Below are 21,200 nucleotides of genomic sequence, written 5' to 3'. Positions count from 1 at the left end.
TTCCTGCTGGGTTTTTTTGTTGTAGTTTTCCAAATATTTCAACTTTTAGTCTTGCAAATTTTGTTCTCATAGGCTTTATTCCTATAATATTTTGACTTTATTCCCATTTTCTGAAACCTAATTGTATTTAAATTACAACTGTATTCATAGTTTTGTTTCTCATAATGTTCTGACTTTCTAAATAAGTCTTGAATTTTTCCTCATAATGTTATTTTTGGAAAATTGTGGCTTTTCTTCCATAACAATAACACTACATTGTCATATATACTATAATATTTAGACTTTTTCTTTGAATTACAGCTCTTTTTTCCATTTCTGCTGGGTTTTTAAAAATTCTCCCAAATATTTCATTCAGAGTGCTTAACTTCCTGACTGAAGCACTTGAATGCGTTTATTTGAAATGACCAAATGATCAAATACAGGAAATGCGTTTGGACTTTGGAGACGTGAGACCAGGTTCTGCTGTGTGTGTGTCACGTTCAAGTCATTGTGTTATGCAAGTCACTTTAGCGTTTAGCAATTGGGAAAAAAAATCCTATTCCCGTAGAAAATAATGTCAATCCAGTGACTGTGTTCCGAGGGTGCACCGCCGTAATGTTAGATATGATTGTTATTACACTTTTGATCCAGACTAATAGCCCAGTGCTCTGTCCGTCTGATAGCTTCTCAGAGAGCACGGGTGTCAAACTCAAGGCCCGGGGGACAGATTCAGCCTGCCGTGTCGTTTTATGTCTGGAAATAACTTACATAAAAAAGGACACTTATTTTTAAAATTATTTTACTATTTTTAAATTTTTTATGTATATTTATTATTATTTATATATTTGTTTGACCATATTAAGGAAAAATCCTTTTAGAAAAATCAAAGACACTTCATCTGTCTTTGATCTGGAGATTTTGACAGAAAATGTAAAGTGCAGGCAATTGGAGATCATGTTTTTGTCCATTTGAAATGTTGTACAGTATACTGCTGTACAGTGTTCCTTGGTTTATCGCAGGGATTAGGTTCCCAAAACAGCCCGCAATAAGTGAAATCCATGAAGTAGCTGACTTTATTGTTTTACAAGGATGATATGTTTGAAGGCTGTAAAAGCCCTCACCTTACACTTGATACGCTATTCTCCAGACAGGCATGAACATTTCATCACATTTCTCTCTTGTTTAAACACTCAAAAAAAGTTCAAACCTTCCTTTGAATTTTAATGATTGACCTACGAGGTTGGACACCAGAAATGATTCAGGGACTCGTGCGTATTTCACTCCTCTGCCTCGTCGTCGTCCTGGCGCCGGTCTGCTGTACTGTAGCGTTTTTGTATCCTTGTCAAACATTTTGCTGCTGTCGTCATATTTTCCCCCTTCCTTCCTCCTTCTGCAACGGCGCCCTATAGCTGCGACTGCTCCTTCCTCCTCTGCCTCTCGGGTGCGACTGCAGGTGCCTTTGGCGGTACCGAATGTTTCGTCAACATGTCGGGGATGAAACTTGCAAACATACACTTCAGAGTCACGCTGCTCACGATCGAACATTTATGTAATTTTGGCAAACCGAACGCATTCTGTACGGAACGGGAGGCACGGAGGAGATTGATTGACAATGCTCTACAGTCCCTTAGCCAATCAGGAAGCAGAACACAATGCGTGGGTGCTCCCTCAGCCAACCAGGACGCAGAACACAACACACAGCGAGTACGCGAAAGGTGAACCTCGATGTAACGGGGGAACACTGCCTGTGCGTGGCACCTTGACTTAGTTCAACGTCAATTAGTTTGTAAAACAATACAAAATGAAAATCTTACACGCCACAAAAAAAGAAATTTGTTCCATCAGCTGAACTTGTGGTGGGAAATTTCTGTTAGCAGTGGCGGAGAGATACAGTATGACAGATACAGTATGTCTTTCGGGCATCGTCTCGGCTGGCCTGGTCCCTTCCTATAGCTAATGCTATGCTTGACGCTAAGCTGCTTCGCTGCACTATTTAACTATTGTTTCCTGGAAACTACCAAGCCTGTGTTTAACTGCAAACCTTCATATGGGTGCCTGTGTGGAACGTCATATAAATGACGGTCACGAAAATATTGAATGCTACCTAATTTATACTACACTAACAAGTTGGCTGAATAACTGAAGCTCTGAAACATCTAAAAGGATAACTGACTCACTCCTTGAGTAAGTGAACTACTGAAGAATCTACATTTTATTGACAGTGGACCACCCTAACAAAAAAAAAAAGCCCGTCCCCAAGTGATTACAAGCTTGAAGCTGGCCTGGCACGCCCCCAGACACCCCTGCGGCGTCGATGTAGACCCTGGGATCGAAGCTCACCGAAGGAAGACTCCTCCTCTCTCTGGAAAGGCCCGAAACGCCAGGTCCCATCTTAGCCACCTGCAGGGCTGCGCCTCCCTGGGGAAAAACATAGGAAGGTTCCATCCGATGCACAAGCACATGCCAAACCATGTGGTCAGTAAATGTGGGTGTCGGCTGTTCTTCCCACCTACGTCCACTTTGGCCACGTCATGGGTCACGAACCAAGTGGAGCCATATTGCCCTGAACTACTCATTACGGGGGTCCCATAATGAATGACACCATCCCAAATGAGTAACAAGTTGGATGGTACCTGGTAAAACAGGAGTACTATCCTGGAGCGGGAATGAAGATGGGAAGTCTAGCAAAAGTAACCGGAGGATACTCAGCACAGATCTGGAAACAATAAGAAGCATCAGGACTGGAATTTGCCCTCATACACACACTATGTGAGGTCCTGCTAGTATGAGCAAATGAAAGGAGAAATATTCAGCATACTCAGGGTTTCAGCTATGAAATACTGTCTTGTTACTAGAATGCCTAATGGAGATGATTACACTAGTATGTAGTGTATGTCACACGCCAAACTAACACCAAGAGCGCTTACTGGGATCAGGTGGTTTCTTCACTGACATTGAGATGTGTGAACACTTGTGGTGCACACCCCCTTTTGCCAAGCTTACTTCTGATTTACTTGGTGCTTTAACGGGGGTGCAATATGTATTTACGGAACATGACGTGGCGGTCCTCCGTCCAACTCCCATGGTCCTTTCAGCGCAAAGTTGTCAGGCTTGTTGCAGCAGGCCTGCTGCTTCGGTGCCACTGACGCGGCTTATCTGCTCACGAGGAGAGTTTGAAGGACATGCTGGCGCAATAGGACAACACAGCTCATGGTGTTGCAGAAGACAATCCCTGTGATATATTTATCATACAAAGCTACATTTGGTGTTCCGATGCTTTGAAGCTTCTACCAACTTTTTTAGCACACCCGCACACACAAAAGGAGGAGTTTGTTCTCAAACTCATAGATCTCAAGAATGTCCACCCGCCTGCATATGTTGTTTACCTTCTGTTTAGAAAATTCAACCGAAATTAAAATGTCCTTTACTACCATTCATGGCAGTTGAACACATTGGTAACGACATGGTGACGAGAAGCCAACAAAAGAACAAAACTTTTCTACTGCTTTGTCCTGGTGGGGTCATCAAAGATTATTTAGAACCATAAAAAAAATCCCCAAATTCAGAGACATGATAGAACGCCATAGAGTTCTAGTGTAAAAACACAAAGGTCAGTGAAGTCAGTCAGTTTTGCACATTGAGCCCCATCGTTACATTGTTCACAATTTGGAGTCGCTATGGCAACATGACATCGAGCAATTTGTACTCCTCTTGAGCTGAAGACGCAACCAAGCTCGACAATTCTAGCGTGAAACCAAAGGAATAAATCATTATTCATCTGCAAAAACTTTGGTTTTGTACTTTTCGGCACCTTGGATTATTTATTCTCATTGACACCTTTATGATATAGGACGTCATTTTCAATGTTCACACAAAACTATGAAACCCAATCCAGTATGGCAAGAAACTTCAAGTTAAAGAACCACAAATGATTGCATGAATGATTTTTACAGTGCTTTGCAGCCACTAAAACATCCGCCATATGTAATGTGTGGTACATAAAATAGATACTATTTAGTAATAAGTCACATACTGTAACTTGTAATGTGTGGTACATAAAATAGATACTATTTAGTAATAAGTCACATACTGTAACTCTTCCTGACAAAACACACCCACTTAACTGGGATCGCTAAAAAAATCCCCAAATGTGAAACCCAGCATCAACAACACATAGCAGGCTTATTTTAGGCACTTTTGTGAATCAATGGAATATTTTGTATATGCCAATTGAGATTCATATCGAGCTTCCAAATGATGTGTACAGCAGCGTTCAAAGTAACAGCAGTCCAATGTGAGGGACCACATGAATCCAGGGTTTTAGGATATTTTTAAATTGCTACACGGCCAACAAGTTACCAGTAAAAACCAACAAGACCCAGCATTCACGATACGCACGCTCTTAAGGCTGTGCAATTGGGCAATTGGTTGAAAGGGGTGTGTTAAAAAAAATAGCAGTGGCTGTCGTTGACTTTACAAACTCCAAACTATTTTGTACAAACGTTTGTTTCTAGGATTTAGCAATCCTTTGAATGACTAAACTAATATTTAGTTGTATGAGCACAGTTTTCTAGAAGTGCTTGACATCTGTGTGGCATGGAGTCAACCAACTTGTGGCACCTTTCAGCCGTTATTCCACTCCAAGATTCTTTAACCACGTTCCGCAATTCATTGACATGTTTTGGTTTTGCTGCAGAAACAGCATTTTTGATGTCACCCCACAAGTTCTCCATTGGATTAAGGTCCGGGGATTGGGCTGGACACTCCATGACATGAATTTTGTTGGTTTTGGTAACTTGCAGCACTGTCTAGTACAGCGGTGTCCAAAGTGCGGCCCGGGGGCCATTTGCGGCCCGCAACTGTGATTTTAACAGCCCGCAGCACAGTCAAAAATGTAATTTAACAAGGAAACTTCAAAGAAAAACAACAGCAGCAGCAAAAATGGGAAAATCAATCAAAAGTCAAAATTTTAGGAAAAGACTTGTAATCTAGCAAGGAAAAAAAGCCATAATTTCACAAGTAATAGTATAAGGAAAAATGTCATTTTAGTAGCATGAAGTTGAAATATTAAAGACTTTGAGTTTTTGAGTGGATGAGTTTTCTCCGTAGGGTGGCTGGACTCACCCCAAGAGATAATGTGAGGAGCTCGGCCACCCAGGAGGGGCTCAGAGTGGAGCCGCTGCTCCTTCACATGGAGAGGGGCCAGTTGAGGTGGCTCGGGCATCTACTGTAGTCCGGATGTCTCCTGGACGCCTCCCTGGTGAGATGCTCCGGACATGTTCAGCCAGGAGGGGACCCCGGGGCACACCTAGGACATGCTCGAGGGATTATGTCTCACAGCTGGCCTGAGGACACCTTGGTGGGCGAAGACCGAGAAGTCTGGGCTGGAAAAGCGGAAGAAAATGGAATGGATATGTTTACAATGGAGATGATCTACCTTATAGACATACACACCAACATAATGTAGATGCCAGATAGGCCCCATAAATCCGCAAGGCGACCTTCTACTAAGTGATTTCAGTGAATGCCTTTTATTCACCCATTCACACACACACACACACTCATATAATTAGGAAACAAATACATATCAAAAACAACATATGTACCTTTTAATATGATGATTCTAAATGTTTAAAACATACACAAGCACCAAACCAAAGTACTGTGTATTTTTCCAATGTTTTTATTAAGGATGTCCCAGTCCAAAATTGTGTACCGGATATCGGGCCAATATAAGCAAAAAAACAAAAACAAAAAAAAACAGTATGGGATCATCCATCCATCCATTTTCTATACCGCTTCATCCTCATTAGGGTCGCGGGGGCATGCTGGAGCCTATCCCAGCTGACTTCGGGCGACAGGCGGTGTACACCCTGGACTGGTCGCCAGCCAATGGCAGGGCACATATAGACAAACAACCATTCACACTCACATTCATACCTATGGACAATTTAGAGTCGCCAATTAACCTCACCTGCATGTTTTTGGGAATGTGGGAGGAAGCCGGAGTGCCCGGAGAAAACCCACGCGCACACGGGGAGAACATGCAAACTCCACACAGAAATGCCCAGGGGAGAATCGAACCCAGGTCTTCCCGATCTCCGGGCTGTTCCTGTATTGGCATGCACAAGTTTCCCGTGGTGACCCAGAAGCGGAGAAGTTAGGACCAAACTTATGGTGCATTTGAAGCAGCATTACAGGCTAAACTCCCACAGCCAGCAAGAAGTCATTAGCTAGAACAGAGAAGACGTGTCGGTAGTGAGTCAAGTCGGGTTTAAACGCTAAATTGAGCACCTCCAACCTCGCTGTATGATGCCTAGCTGTCACTACATTGTGGATAAAACTATACCCCACATCAGGGGTGGGCAAACCTTTTGACTCACGGGCCACATTGGGTTAAAAAATATGGCGGAGGTGGCATCAAACAGAACGACATACTTGCTCACGATGCAACGAAGCAAAAATCCACAGCAAGTTAACGCCTCACATGAACCAACAACTAAGCGCTAAACACAACACGTAACTCAAAACTATTATTTCCAAATGGCCGCAAGGTATGCCCTGTAGCCCAGCTGCAACAACAACATGAACTATGAACAGCAAAACATTGGATACCAGGAGTATGTTAACTCCTCCTTCGTTACTTCTCTGATGACCTCATCAACATATTCTGCAATCAAGCAAAAATGCAACAAACACGGAAAATTATTGGGAGAAAGAGTCCCACGAGATACCCAGCATGCCTTGTGGCGGGAATATATGGGTGTTTTTTTTGGGCATGGGTATCATATATAGGTATTTGTTTGCAGGCCCACACGGTGCAGTAGGTAGGCTACTTTGTGCGTCGTGCGTGTTGACGCGTTGTGTTGTTTGGACGGCTTTTTTGTCCAAGCTACAGATTGCATCTGACCATTTTGGCGACTGAAGCGCACCACAATAGCACTGTGAGTTATGTTGCCAACTACAGTTTCCATGTTGAAGTTTTAAATCAAGGAATTTGGAATTCAGATGCTTGGCGGGATGGACGTGGCCCACGGGCCGCAGTTTGCCCACCCTTACTCCACATGCTTAAAGATGTGCATGGCTCCATTTTTCCCCTCATACCTACTGTTCATGATGATTGCTCCGTTTGAGTAAAATCACTTGACCAAGCCTTTTCTAACATCCCACACTAGAAAAGAAGTCATGCTGATATCAGACTGATATCGGTATCGGCCGCTATTCGAGGCTGCAATATTGGTATTGGATGGGAAGTGAAAAAGTTGTATCGGGACACGCCAAGATTTTCCGAGGTATCAGTGCTTGAAACGCCTGTTACTGTGATGATAAATACATACTGTAGATACATTCCTATGAAACATCTGTGTTTATAATAGCCACATACAGAAATGTAGACGTGACGGATGCTTTTCTGAATAAACAGCATTGAATATCATGTTGATATTCAGCAAGCGATGAACATTCACTCATCCCTCATTTATGGCGGTTAGTTGGTTCCAGACCCGACCGTGGTAAGTCCATTTCCGCCAAGTAGGATTCCTTCTTTATAAATAACGATAATAATAATGGACTGGATTTTATTGAACGCATTATTCATTCACTCCTCGGTCACACACTGGTGGTGCTAACCACAGCTGCCCTGGCTAGTCTGACGGAAACGTGGCCGCCAATTTGCACCTACTGCCGCTCCAACCACCACCGAACACTCATTCACATTTATACACCAGTGTGGGCAGCACTCCTTTATAAATGACTTTATTTCCATAGTTAGAGCATAGAAGACCTTCTAAATACGCCTTTTAGCATTATTAGAGCCCTCTAGACATGAAATAACACCCCTAAAGTCACCTTTACACTCCCGGTAGATGAAGAAATGTCAGTAGACATTGCTTGTAAAGGCTGAAGAGCTGAAGTATGAAAGCTGAAATGTACTGTCCTGAAATGCTGTTAAAATCTACAAATGTTGAAACGTAGAATGTATATAAAGTCTTTAGGAGACAAAAAAATCAGCGAAATGTTAACTGTAATAACATTGGATTAAATGTAAATGTGTACCGGTGCAGGACAGGACGTGACGTCGGGGGCTCAGAGTTGAGTTTTAGCTTGGCGTGGCTTACGGTCGCAACAGCAGCCCTTCTTATTATTACGATTATGATGTTCTTATTGTGCCTGTTGTGAGATCTCTCAAGGCTGCAGTCACGTCTGGTGCTTGTGTCTCACCCTAAATTACAGTAACATTGTGTTGAATACTACATATTGCATCTTTCAATGCGTCTTCAGAATGCCCTATATTTGTATTTTACGTCATTTCGCCGTTATGTTGAAAATGATTCATTTGGCCAAGAAAATACATAATATTTGCTTGAATATGCATATTTTTGACTAGTAATAGGCCATATTCAAGTACAAAATAGCATGATTTATTCATTAATATATTTTTGAAAAACCATGGTAAAGTTAAACTGTGAAATTCAAAGTGCAAGGTGGCCAGGGACGACTGGAATTTCATTTCTACTTCCTTCAATTCCGATTTCAAGTGCAATTCTACTTCCTGTCTGCAGCCTCGGTTGCAATTTGGAAGACATTCTCAATTCCACTGGGAATTTTGCACAAGCCTTGTAGAGCAAGCGGAAAATGAGGAGGGAAGGTCGGCAGGAAGTATTTACAACAAAACGTCTCACATTTGGACACGAGTACAAACGTCAGAAGGTGCTGGGGTTAACATGGGAACAAAAGCCTTCAACACTGTAACCAATGAAAGGTGATGAGAGGGCGTATGTTGGACGTAAAAAACAAAGTTATTACTGCTGGCGAGCGTAGCACATGAGCAACCTTCCAACAACGGTTTCATGCTAACAATCATGTGAAGTGGAAACATTATCACCACGAGGAAAAACCTTGACATACTCCTCCTGCGTGTTTCTTGATAAGAGCCTGCAAACCAAGTAGCAATGAGCAACTGGGAGTGGTCTAACAATACAACACGCACATTGAAACTTTAAACCCACATAACCCACGAGTCTGAATGGACCTCCCGTGGATCAGCTGCTGTTTGGGAAACATATACAGTACGAATCAAATTAGCGCTATGCTGTTCCTTTAGGAGCAAAATAAAACGGAAACCGAGGTACGGGTGTCACCATCCAAAACATATGAGCGGGGGTGGTTGTGGGGGGCGTTGGCCTCGGACATTCAACACACAACGCGCAGATTTGAGTGAATGAATCAGAGGGTGAGACACTATGTTGCCACCGCCTGCTGATAGATGAGCAGCCATATTTTGGACAATTGCACACTTCTGCTCGTGTGGGAACACACACATCCTAAAGCTAAGAGTAGCTACACTCCTGATCAAAATCCTAAAACCAGTTGAAAAACTGCTAGAATTTGCATTTTGCACATTTGGATCTTCGTGAGGTTTTAAGTAGAGCTGCAATATGCAAAAACAAGGAAGAGGAGTGAGACAAAAAACTTTTGGAACTTGTAATTACCACCTGATCAAAAGTTTAAGACCACAGGCTATAAAAGCCCAAAACTGCTCAAAATGTCAATTTTCTGTCAGGCAAGCACACTGTCATGCCCTCCTGATGGCTAAAGCTCAGAAGATTTTGATCAGGTCTGTATTAGTGGCGTCATTCTAAGAAAAACCTTACAATTCCTTAAACTCTAAGCTTTTTGTTAGAATAAAAGTTATTCACAAAGCATCTTAGACCTTAAGAGAGCTTCTCAGGTGAAAAAACGTTCGGAGGAAGGAGGAGGAGCGCTGGTGGAAAGGCAGAGAGGAAGGGGAGATATTCTCGGCATAACGAGCGACCATGATTTAATAGCACACTGATGGTCCGTCATTCTGACACATCAAAGCTCTTTTTATAAGGACGCCAGCAATCACAGGAATTGCTGACAGCAATAATATCAAATGTTTGAACGGGTAAACGGACAGTAAACCAATAAATATAATGGTCATGTGAATGAGGTACAGTGGATTCTCGGTTAGCTTTTTGGTTCACATAAAAATGTACGGCTAAATTTTTCCCCGGTTTGTGTACATCAGGCCTGTCACAATAATCAATGAATCAATTACTTGCACGATAAATAAATACCAAGTCCATCATTTTGCCAGCCTGGATAAACTGACTGTAAATTTATGTCATCCGACACGATGTAAAGCGCAGCATGTTTTATTGCGAAGGCCGGAAGTGTGCTATTGTGGCTTGACGGCTGCACGGGGTGATGGTGAGACCATGCTGCGTGCTCATGAAAAAGTGCCAGCCCGGCTTCATGGCTGCTGTCCCTCACTTACACATGCAGTCACACCTTGCTTTTCGTTGAAAATTTTGCAAATACTTCACCTAGGTTTTGGTACTACGATATTGCACGTGATAAAGTAGTCCCTACGTGGAACAAAGCACCCTACATGTTGCTGGCTCATCGACCGTGCACTTTTTATTGCGTGCGACTGCAACATAACCCGCTGTGGGGCCAAAGGAAGTTGTGAGTGGCAGCAATTTGATGCAGAAGATGAGAAACACTATTCGATTCCATCTGACCAGGATGTACCGGAATACCTTCCATCCATCATTTAGAATGATTTCACATTGTTTTCCGCATGTATAATTACAATTATATTCTATTAAATGCATTTTTGTTCACATTTTTGGGTGTCTGGAACGGAATAATTGGATTGACATTACTTGGCTGTTTTTGTTTTTTTTTTTGTACCTTTTGGTTTTCGTCTGAACTTTAGGAACACATTAAAAACGAAAACTGAGGTTCGACTGTTCATATATTGTAAGAACAGCCTGCAAGTCAGCCATGTGTTATCGGTGACAAAGCCTGTTATTTGTATTATTAGTATTAAGATCTCAAGTTTTTCTCCTTACATGATGCTGTTTGTTCTTTTTTTCAACTTTTGCTGTTGTTGATTCATTGATTAGACGTATTTCTGTGCGGCAGGCCAATTAAAAAAAAACTGCTGTGGACCGCAAACGAACCTGGGCCGCACTTTGGACACCGCATTTTAATTCTTCAACTTCACATCTCAATAACATCTCAATGCGGTGATTGGGTGAACCAAAAAAATACATAATTTTATGGTTTGCATTTTGCTGCACTCAGCTGGGATAGGCTCCATCTTACCCACGACCCTAATGAAGACAAGCGATGAAAAATGAGTGGAATTTTTGCAGCATATTTGAACCAGAATACTGGCAGCAATGGTGCAAAAAGAATGGTACTGTTTTAGTGTAACATAAGTGTAAACAGGATTTTAGTTTAGGTGTCTAAAAAACAGTAAATCTATTTTAAATTCACTCCGAAAACACAACATCTCATGTCTCTCAAGTAGGTCAACTCTATCAAGTAGAAGCATGTCAAAAATAAAAAAAAATTTTTTAAGCATTTACTCTACACTTCCATGTCTAGTTGCGGGCCGCAAAATATGACCAAGCGAACGTAAATGGCCTGCGGGCCGCGTGTTTGAGACCACTGGGTTAGGGCACGTTTCGGTCAGATTCAGACCATCTTGAACGGATTAATGATGCTAACCAAGCGCAAACACACAGACACCGGAAGGAAGTGTCTCTTATTTGTTGAGTATGGTTTAGTGGTGAAAAAGCAAATGAGTGTAACATCTAATAATATATATCTATACCTTATATTTTCCTAACTAGGGTCGTAGCATTATGCTGGATAAGTGGCATAGAAAATGAATGGATGGATGTTATATTTTCATAACATGCCAAGTGACGTGCGCGCGCACACACACTCAATGAGGTTATTTCTGTGGTTAACAACATGTGTTATACTTACACATTCTGGTTTGAATATGGCGTCGTCCTTCGGCACATCTGACAGCTGGTAAATCGATACGTCCGCAGACAGTGATGCCTGCAGGTGGAGGGTTGGCAGGACACGTTCAAGCAAGTGATGTTAGAATTAGGGGCGTCCCAATGTGATATCAGTCTCATAGCAGCCAAAAATACAAAATAAAATGAGTACAGTTGTCTCGCGCCAGCCACACTGCAATTCGAATTTCGCAGCTTCAATTTTGCAGTGGTTGACTGCCGCCTATTATTTGTAATAACATATGCATATTTAAGTAAATGTTAAGTATTTTTGGCCTAAATTAAGCATTTCCTAGCATAAAAACTGCTAAATAAATGAACCAAAATACAAATATAAGCATTGTGATGATATGTAGTATTGTACACTGGTCACTAGGTGTCAGTAATGTCACTGTATGGATGGGTAAGACCAGACTTGATGAGCGAAACAAGAGGCTTTCATGGCAGGTTTGAATGATCTCACAACAGGCACAGTAAAGCCCGAATAAAAACAAAACATGGGCTAAGGTTGCAGCTGTAACCCACGGCAAGCTGAAACTCAACTCTAAACCCCCCACGTCACTTCCTGTCCGCTCCCAATATGGTAGAAAAAAATCAGAAAAAATAGGACATATTGGGCATAAATAAGATAACATACACACGGGTTAGCAGTTTTTTTCCTGAAAAGCATACTTTCTGCGGTGGCTATTGTATCATCAGTGTACTGTAATGGCGGCTAAACACTCTTATTACTCAATACAATAGTCAAAATAAAACTACAGTAAATAAGCCATAAGACGTAAATAAAACTCCTGCTTGTGTGTGTCACAGTTAATGTGTTCCCTAGGGGCCCTAGGGGCGGGCGGACAGATGCAGGACAGGAAGTGTTAACAGACGTTCATAGTTGCATTTGAGCTGGTCGTAGATTAAGGCCCCAACAGTAGCCTGTGTTATTGTCATGACTATTGTTATGATTAGGATTTTTATGTTATTACTGTGCCTACTGTGAGATAATTTCGGCCTGCAACAACAAATGCCTGTTCTGGCAATCACGTCTGGTGCTTGTCTTACCGAACAATTACTGACATCTAGTGGCCAATAGAGACTACTACAATCACAATTAGAATGCTTCTTCTGCATTGTACTTGTATTTTAGCTCATTAGTTTGTTCATTTAGCCATTTTTATGCCTGAAAATGCTTAACCTCGGCTAAGAACACGTACAAATTGCTTAAATATGTTGGGTTTTTTTTACTAATAATCGGGCGCATTCAACCACAAAAACAGCAATCATTAATTCATGAATTTTTTAAAACAGCGATAGAGTGAGGCCATGATGTTCAAACGGCAATGTAGCGAGGGACGACTGTATTGTCCTCTGTGAGAGTAATATCACTTGATCATGTTTTTTTCTAACATTCCACATTACAAAATAACTGATATTGGATTGTTATTGGTCAATACTCAAAGTTATATTAGTCAATGTCATATTGTGAAAAAGTTGTATTGTATTGTATATCATAATAACACTTTGTATATGTCATGGTCTAATAGGATAGCGTGTAAAATGTATATTAAATAAGAAAATACACTCGTGTAACCTTATTCAGTCGAAAGTTTGTACTCACGTGAAGGATTCCTTCACTTACAACAGGTTTCCTTGTTGTTTGCATGCACAGTAGTTGGTAGGCCAACCTGATGAAGGTGCACAGTACGCCTGGAGCCCACCTTGGCCCCCCCCCATTTTGAGGTCAGGATGCCCCTCTTGGCGGTCAGAACTCCAAACTTGGACGTGCCCTCTCGTCTCGTGCAGCATTTTCTGAACAAAGAATAAGATGAAGCGCACCTTTACGATGGGAAAATGATTCTTCATTGCTTTGTGGAAGGGAGTGATATGTCTTTAAAAAAAACAGCAAACGTTCTGTGATTATACTGAGACTAAACGGTCACATTTTACGACTAAAACGAGGAAGCTAGGAAGGGTGTCACGTTCATGGGGTACATGCTAACTTTATTTTAAGTGTCGCGATGAGTATATTTGCGCCAACTCTCAGTATTTATTATAAGAGTTCAATTCAGACACGATGCGAGTATTTAATGACAAATGAGCATAAAATTGCATGAAGACAATGCGTACACTGTTTGAGTGGAGATGTGCTTTGTAAATAAAGTACATTTGAAATGTTGGCAGTCACATAAAACACAAATTGCTCACCTCTCCTTCCTTTTTGTCAAAGTCGCTTTAATAGTGCTGGAAGTTGGATACACCTGCACTATCATAAACCTGCACACTCTATTTATACTCTTTTTTTCCTGTCCTTTTTAAGCAGGACAGCTTTCTGTGAGGATATTTCAATTGTTTTTATTTGTGAATTGTGTTATTTTTAACAAAACAATATCTTATTGAAGACTTATATTCCCATTTATGAGTATTACTCTAAAACTGGCAACAAATTAAATTCAGGATCGTGTCAAGTAGTACAAAAATTGCCGAGTTCATTTTATTATTGTCATTTAACATTTTTTGTTGCTGACAAACTTGTGCTCCACACTTCAGCCCAGAAGTTGACAGTAACGCATGAATGAGCTATTTTGCCAACCCACGCTACCTCCTAAAGAGGAAGGAAGGACACAAACATGTGTAAGAAAAGTATTGGACTTCATCGTATTGATCAGCCATGCAGTGAAAATGAGAGGAAATGTGAATATTTACTTTGCTTACATTACATTTAAGCAACAACAATTCCGTGTGTACAAGTGGACGTACAGTATACCCCGCTACATTAGCACGCAGTCTAGCTGCTATGCTGGAACTAACGATAGCGGCGATCTCGTCATTCAAAGTTGACGCCAAAGGACACAACATGTATTAGTGTTAGACGCAACAGCTTGTGTCAAAGTATTCATGACTTACTCCTTTGGTCACCTCATCACTAACAAGGTGAGGGAAGTATATTTCAGAATTATTCACAAATACTATCCTGCTAATCATTACAGGACCAAATTTAGGAGTGATATTATTACCGACTGTTCTTTTTGTGGGGACTACCTGGAGACTGTCTTACATCTTTCTGGCACTCCAAAAAGCTGTGGAAGGACTTCAGCAGATACGCAATTGATCACACCTTCAAAGGACTTTGTTTTGTCGTGGGAAAATGTTGTTTATTGCTTTCATACGACTTCTAAGAAAGAAGAAAAAGCCTTTTTTTTCTGATAAATCTATTGATTATTTTAGCTAATTTTTTCACCCACAATGCAAATATAGCAGTAAGAAATAAACAAATGTATTTTTTTCCTCAAAGATGTTCAACAATACAACTTATAAACTCAAACAATGTACCGAGATGAGCAAATTCAAAAAACAATACAAGCAGTTGATGTTTGCTAAATACAAGGCAGAAGAATCCTGATTGTTCTGTCAGGTTTGTTATTTTATTTTATTTTATTTTTTGTATTTATTTATTTATTTATTTATTTTTTATTTAATTAAATTTTATTTTTTATTTATTTATTTTTATTTATTTTTTTTTGTATAATTTTCTTTGTTGTGTTTAAAAAAAAAAAAAAAAAAAGGAAAAAAGAAAAAAAAGCTTTGTTCTTATTTATTTATTTAGTATTGTCATCATTATTATCATTATTATGAATGTTCTCTCTTTTTTGGGGGGGAGGGCTATCTCACCGTTATCTATTATGTGTTATCCTGACTATCACTGAAAACATGACATGGAATCCAGGAAGTGAACTACATGTACTGTACTAGATGTAGAATGGATGGGGGGTAGGATTAAATAAGCTTTGCTTCTTCCTACTCCTTTTGGACATGTGGAACTGTCAAAGAATGATTCACGAGATGTATTCCATTGTAACCTTCATGTTCAAATAAACTAAACCAAACCAAACCAAACAAATCTGACGACAAAAAGGCTCTCAAAACTTTAACAATATGTTCTGATTTCAATGTTTTTATTTGATGTAACCCCTGTCAATGTTTTTTAGTTTTTTGTATACTTACTTGTTATTAATCAGGTTTTTTTTTTTATTAAAAAAGAAAAAACTACTCATTTGGTGTTGTCACTGCAGTACGTACCAGGAACGCAATCGTTCCCGCACATGCGCAAGTAATACCTCACTTGCTCCTTTAATTTTTACGACAGTGCTTCGGCGACGTCACGTGCTGTGGTATTTATTTTTTTAAATGTATGAACATAAATGGTCATAACCATATTTCATATTTGTAATATGTTGGGAGGTGATTTTATAAGTGATTCTTGTTAAAATACATGGTTAGCATGGAGATGTTTCTGTTGTCTTATGACATCCACCATGACTGGGCTACGTAAAACTTACGCAATGCACGTAGCGCAGACGTAAATGTCATATCTGGTGTAACATATAGTACACAAATAAATAGAAAAAAACACATAAAATGCAGTTATATTTCAATGTAAACAACCATAAATAGAGTGCGATGATGGATTACTTTAGAACAGGGGTCACCAACATGGTGCCCGCGGGCACCAGGTAGCCCCCCACGACCACATGAGGTGCCCGCAAGCCTGCTTTTCATTCAGGTTTTCAGTTAAAAATGAAAGAACAGTACAAAGAAATGCATTCTGAAATACAAAATGTGAGTTGTGGACAACAGCATTTTGTTCATGTTCTGGTAAAACAAGCATATTCGCTTTGTTTGGGTTTAAAATAAGCTCTGAAAATAAATGTCAGGGGTGTGTGCTGAGTCCGCTCCTCTACACGCTCTTCACCTACGATTGCGTGGCCTCCAGCAACACAACAGAACAACACCAGCATCATTAAATTTGCAGATGACACTACAGTCATCGGACTGATCACTGGTGGTGTTGAAACATCATACAGAAGAGAGGTGGCGGACCTCATAGCTTGGTGTCGTGATAACAATCTCCTTCTCAATACAGAGAAGACTAAAGAGATGATCATCGACCCAAGAACAAGGGAAAAGGAGCCGCATAGACCCCTGTTTATTGATGAGACTGAGGTGGGGAGGGTGAAAACCTTCAAGTTCCTTGGCACACACATCAGCGAGGACCTCACCTGGTCTCACAACACCCAACAAATTCTGAAAAAGTCCCAAAGGAGACTGTACTTCCTGAGAAGACTGAGGAAATTTGGCATGTCCACCACAATCCTGAGTTGCTTCTACAGATGCACCATCGAAAGTGTCCTTACAGCCTCCATCACTGTTTGGTACGGTAACTGTACAACACGTGATAGGAAGGCACTCCAGCGGGTGATCAAGACCTCACAGAACATTGTTGGGGCAGCCCTCCCCTCACTGCAAGACATTTATAAAACTAGAGTCCTACGCAGAACACACAACCTCATCAAGGACAGCACACATCCACAACACTCATTATTCACACTCCTACCGTCAGGCAGACGCTACAGGAGTTTGAAGTCCAGGACCACAAGGTTGGCGAACGGCTTTTACCCACAGGCCATCAGGCTTCTCAACGAAGCACTCACACACGCCGCACGCAACATACGCACATACTCATAGCACTTTATTTATTTATTTAATTATTTATTTATTTGTATTATTTATTTGTATTAATGTCTCTTCTGTTGTTGTTGCTTAATTTATTGGTATTTATGTTTCTTCTGTTCTCATTCATTTTCTTGTGTTGTCTTTCTTTCTTTTTTGGGAGAATGAACAGAAAAATAATTTTATTGCATAGCAGAACCACCAGTTTTACAGTGCATATGACAATAAAACTCTTGAATCTTAAATCGCGCGAGGAAAACGAAATCTCGCGAAACCTGCACGTGATCGCGCGATGCATTAGAACAACAGGTGTTTGTTGATCAGCGTTGTAGAGAAATACAAAGCGAAAAAACACGTGGACAGCATACAAGAGAAAGGCGATGGACCGTACCGAGACAAGGGTGCAAGACCTCCGAATTTTACAGCTCAAAGAGAAGACCGTCGTCATTTCAGAGGTATGTAAATGTCACGGGAGTGGCTCCGTCATTCATGCACACACATCTCTTCCCAGTAACTGCCTATCAACCCAGCAGCATAGCGAGGGTGCCACTCGATGTTTCTGTGTGTCTCATTTTACATCCGTAACACTCATTTCTGCTTCCTACATCAAGACATAAGCATTCAAACTTACTATGGTGTGTTCGCGGCAGCCCGAGTCAAACATAAGACACGTCACCAGGGTATCTTGCCGGCGCACTTCCGCGACGTCACTGCCGCTAGCTTTTTTCCCGCTCTATTAAATGGCAAAGTACATGTTTATTGCTTATAGAACGTCGATATTAAGTTTGATCTGTTTTTTTACGTTTTTGCAAGTTTGTGGTTGCAGCAGAATGTTTTTATTTTGTGTTTTTTTTCCCCCCAACGAAACGGAGGAGAGGAGGAATCTGTTGGCGATACAAATGTGGTGTTGAAATTGCACTGCTGTTGATGTGTTCAGGTCAGAATAAAGTTCTAAAGGAGCGACAAACTGTGTGACTGTGTGGGGACGCTCTTGTGGCTCCGTCAGCCTGCCTGAATTACTTCACATGTGTTATTTGTAGGCGCAGCCTTTTGTGCTATAGTTTGTCACCTCCTCTGCGCGTTCGGAGATCATAACTACACAGATTTGGCGTGCAACTAACGAACTCTCCATTATATATGGTACCACGCTCTACTTATTGCAGTCGGAAATAGGTAGAGCTGTAGGTATTGCAGTTTATATTTAGCTTTTACCCTTTCCCCCATGAATCAACTCCCGGACTAAGAGTTGCTGCAGCACAGATCAACAAACCCACACACACAAAGCCGTCAGGAGCCTTTTGCTCTTTTTCTTTTTTCTACTTCATACTTCTAATGTCGGCCAATCATACTGTAATCACAGCAAGGCTCGAGTCACTTCTAGTAAAACACACAAAAAATGTTCTCACATTCTACTTTGGGACCCTGCCCCAAGGAGAGAAACACATTTTATGTGAGTGTACTCTTCCCCCAATAACCTGCATCCTATATACAAGCAATTGTTAAGTTCTTTCCAGGAGAAATGTAACCATTAATGCTCATTAATTATTCCATTACAGCACCACACTGTCAAACGAAAATGGTAAGATATCTTGCCTGTTTTACAGCCGTAGATTTGTCGTATGGTGCAGGTCAGAAGCATTGAGCAACAACATATTTTTTCTTCCTATCCTGTTTGTGATGCCAAATGTGGAATATTGGGAAGCAAACAAGACACGTATGAAGTTTGAGGGAGAAGAGCCCAATTGTTTATCTACTTCACAGTTGAATAGTGTTTCGGAGCAATAACAATGACGTGGGTATCCAAGACCCTTCCCTTATTTGGATGTGCCTCATGACTGGAAGCACAGTTTAGCAGAACATTTTGGAATCGCATAACATCTGGAAAACATCTTGTGTAATTCAGGTAACGGTGACTTCCGTAAGTCACATAGCCATCATAAGTTCAATGGCGTTCACAAAAGAGGGAGTCATTTTACAATACCCTCGCCTTGCAAATTCTTGCTCACATCTGCGTCTGTGCCGCTCTGCTCTGCTTGTCAATGGTGCTGTGAAGGCCTCTTCCTCTTCCAGCTCACGTGCACTATGAGTGGGTCCTCATGTTGGTCTTGGCCTCGTGGATCTTGAGGCCAACTTGTGCTGAGCTGGCTGCTGACTCTGTTGTCTTATCCTGCATCTGCTGGTGGCTGGGAGAGCAGGGCCAGGTTGTCTGCAAAGTCCACATCATCTCTCTGGTCAAACTGTGTCCACTGGATTCCGTTTCTTCTGTCTGCTGTTGATGTCTTCATGGTCCAGTTGATCACCAGGAGGAAAAGAAAATATGACAGGCGGTCTTTACCCTGAAACTGTCTGTTCGCTGTCTCTTATGGACTACTTGACAGGTCATTCCTTCATTGGAGTTCTTGACCAGTTGGGTTAGCGCTCTGTAGTGGCAAAGCAGCTTCCAGAGGGTTTTGCGGTCCATGTTGTCGAAAGCCTTTTCATAGTCAACAAAGTTGATGTAGGGCAATGAGTTCCACTCTAAAGACTGCTTGACGATGATGCACAAGGTAGCGATCTGATCAATGCACGGCATGACCTGTTCTGGCGGAAGTTGGCCTGCTGGTCTCGGAGGAGGGCGTCGACGGACGGCACCTTTCATTCTCTCAAGTAGGATCCTGGATCCTGTTGAAGACCTTCCCTGGCACTGACAGAATTGTTATTCATCTGTAGTTGGCGCAGTTGCTGAGGTCTCCTTTTTTGGGTAGCTTGATGAGGTAGCTTTCCTTCCAGTCTGCCGGTACTTCTTTTTCTTTCCATATCTTTTTCAAGAGAGGTTACAACATCTCTACGGTTGTCTCCAGGTCTGCCTTGAGTGCTTCTGCTGCGATGTTTTGTTTTATATGGTTTATTTTATCTGTGTCTGTATTTGTATTTGTGCCGCGACCCTTGTGAGGACAAGCGGTATAGAAAATGAACGAATACACTACCCAATGGGCCTTATGTACATTTTTACATAGGGTCACGCTTGGTGAATAAAGATGATCGAAAACAGCCGTGTGCCGTTGAAGAATCACTAAGAAAATAACCCCAATATATCACATATATGAAGCATGGTTATTTACCATTTATGTTCATAAATTTAAAAATAATAATGAATACCACAGCTCGTGACGTCGCAGAAGCTCTAACAATGGGACAAATAAAAGCTTTCTTACTCTGATCTTTAAACCTCATAATGGGTGGCAAGCAGTCTGCATGTCTGCTTTGTTTACAAGAGGAGGGTTTGTTAACTCTGACACTTCCTTACATCCTGGTCACATGGTCTCATTGCATTTCTATTCCAAATAAATGTTTGTAAATGGCCTGAAACGTCCAAGTTGTCGGTTAGTGTCACACAGCCGCTCCTCATGACATTGCTCCCAATGATGATGTAATACTGCAGCAACACAATCATACACACGGGATGTATCCACTGAACAAACGCCACAAGAAGCCATCAATCAGTCAGTCATAAAGGTCACCTTGTGATGTAACTTTGTGACTTTTGTGTGAGACGCACCATCCAGGCAGGAGCCAACCGCCCATGCTGAGCTTCAAGGATGGATCCTGCACTCAAGTAAGTCTACCGACACACTTTCTTCATTTAACGCTTGTTTTTATCCTTTACTCTTGCTACTTCTGTACTCATTGTATGATACAGTATATAGTGTGCTGTACATACATACACATTCTAAAAATATCATGAAAACATCTCATAAAAACTGCAACAATGGGGGGGAAAAAAGCACTGATTTAATGAGAATAAAGTCAAAAGTTAGGTAATTAAAGTCATAGTAATAAGTGAAAACAGAATCAAATTGAAATATTATGCAGAAAAGGAATGTAATATGAGTAGCATAAAGT

At 41.2% G+C, this 21,200-nt stretch overlaps 1 protein-coding gene, 1 long non-coding RNA gene and 1 pseudogene across 5 annotated transcripts in view; 1 reads left to right on the top strand and 2 right to left on the bottom strand.

Moving 5' to 3' along the window:
• Nucleotides 1-1,051: 1,051 nt before the first annotated feature.
• On the bottom strand, nucleotides 1,052-18,006 carry LOC129188108 (uncharacterized). 2 transcript variants are annotated; one of them, XR_008572525.1, is made up of 5 exons: nucleotides 17,950-18,006; nucleotides 13,429-13,619; nucleotides 11,788-11,865; nucleotides 2,489-5,363; nucleotides 1,052-2,397 (listed from the first exon to the last, which is right to left on the bottom strand). It is a non-coding gene; the product is annotated as an uncharacterized LOC129188108 (long non-coding RNA). The 2 variants fall into 2 exon arrangements; XR_008572524.1 differs by having other exon boundaries at nucleotides 1,052-5,363.
• Nucleotides 17,610-21,200, top strand: part of fer1l6 (fer-1 like family member 6) — a 71,333-nt gene continuing 67,742 nt past the window's right edge. Inside the window, exons 1-2 of one of the 3 annotated variants that reach the window (XM_054788164.1) lie at nucleotides 17,629-17,773; nucleotides 20,851-20,913. In XM_054788164.1, coding sequence (XP_054644139.1) covers nucleotides 20,897-20,913 — 17 coding nt within the window. In that variant the 5' untranslated portion in view covers nucleotides 17,629-17,773; nucleotides 20,851-20,896. Of the gene's footprint in view, nucleotides 20,914-21,200 lie in introns of all 3 variants that reach the window. The other 2 variants (XM_054788168.1, XM_054788163.1) reach the window with 2 other exon arrangements.
• LOC129187271 (uncharacterized) lies at nucleotides 19,399-20,751 on the bottom strand (annotated as a pseudogene).

This window comes from Dunckerocampus dactyliophorus, chromosome 9, assembly GCF_027744805.1.
Source record: "Dunckerocampus dactyliophorus isolate RoL2022-P2 chromosome 9, RoL_Ddac_1.1, whole genome shotgun sequence".
NCBI lineage: Eukaryota > Metazoa > Chordata > Actinopteri > Syngnathiformes > Syngnathidae > Dunckerocampus > Dunckerocampus dactyliophorus.
The sequence above is the reverse complement of the archived record's forward strand: the minus strand, read 5'-3'. Positions and strand labels throughout refer to the sequence as shown.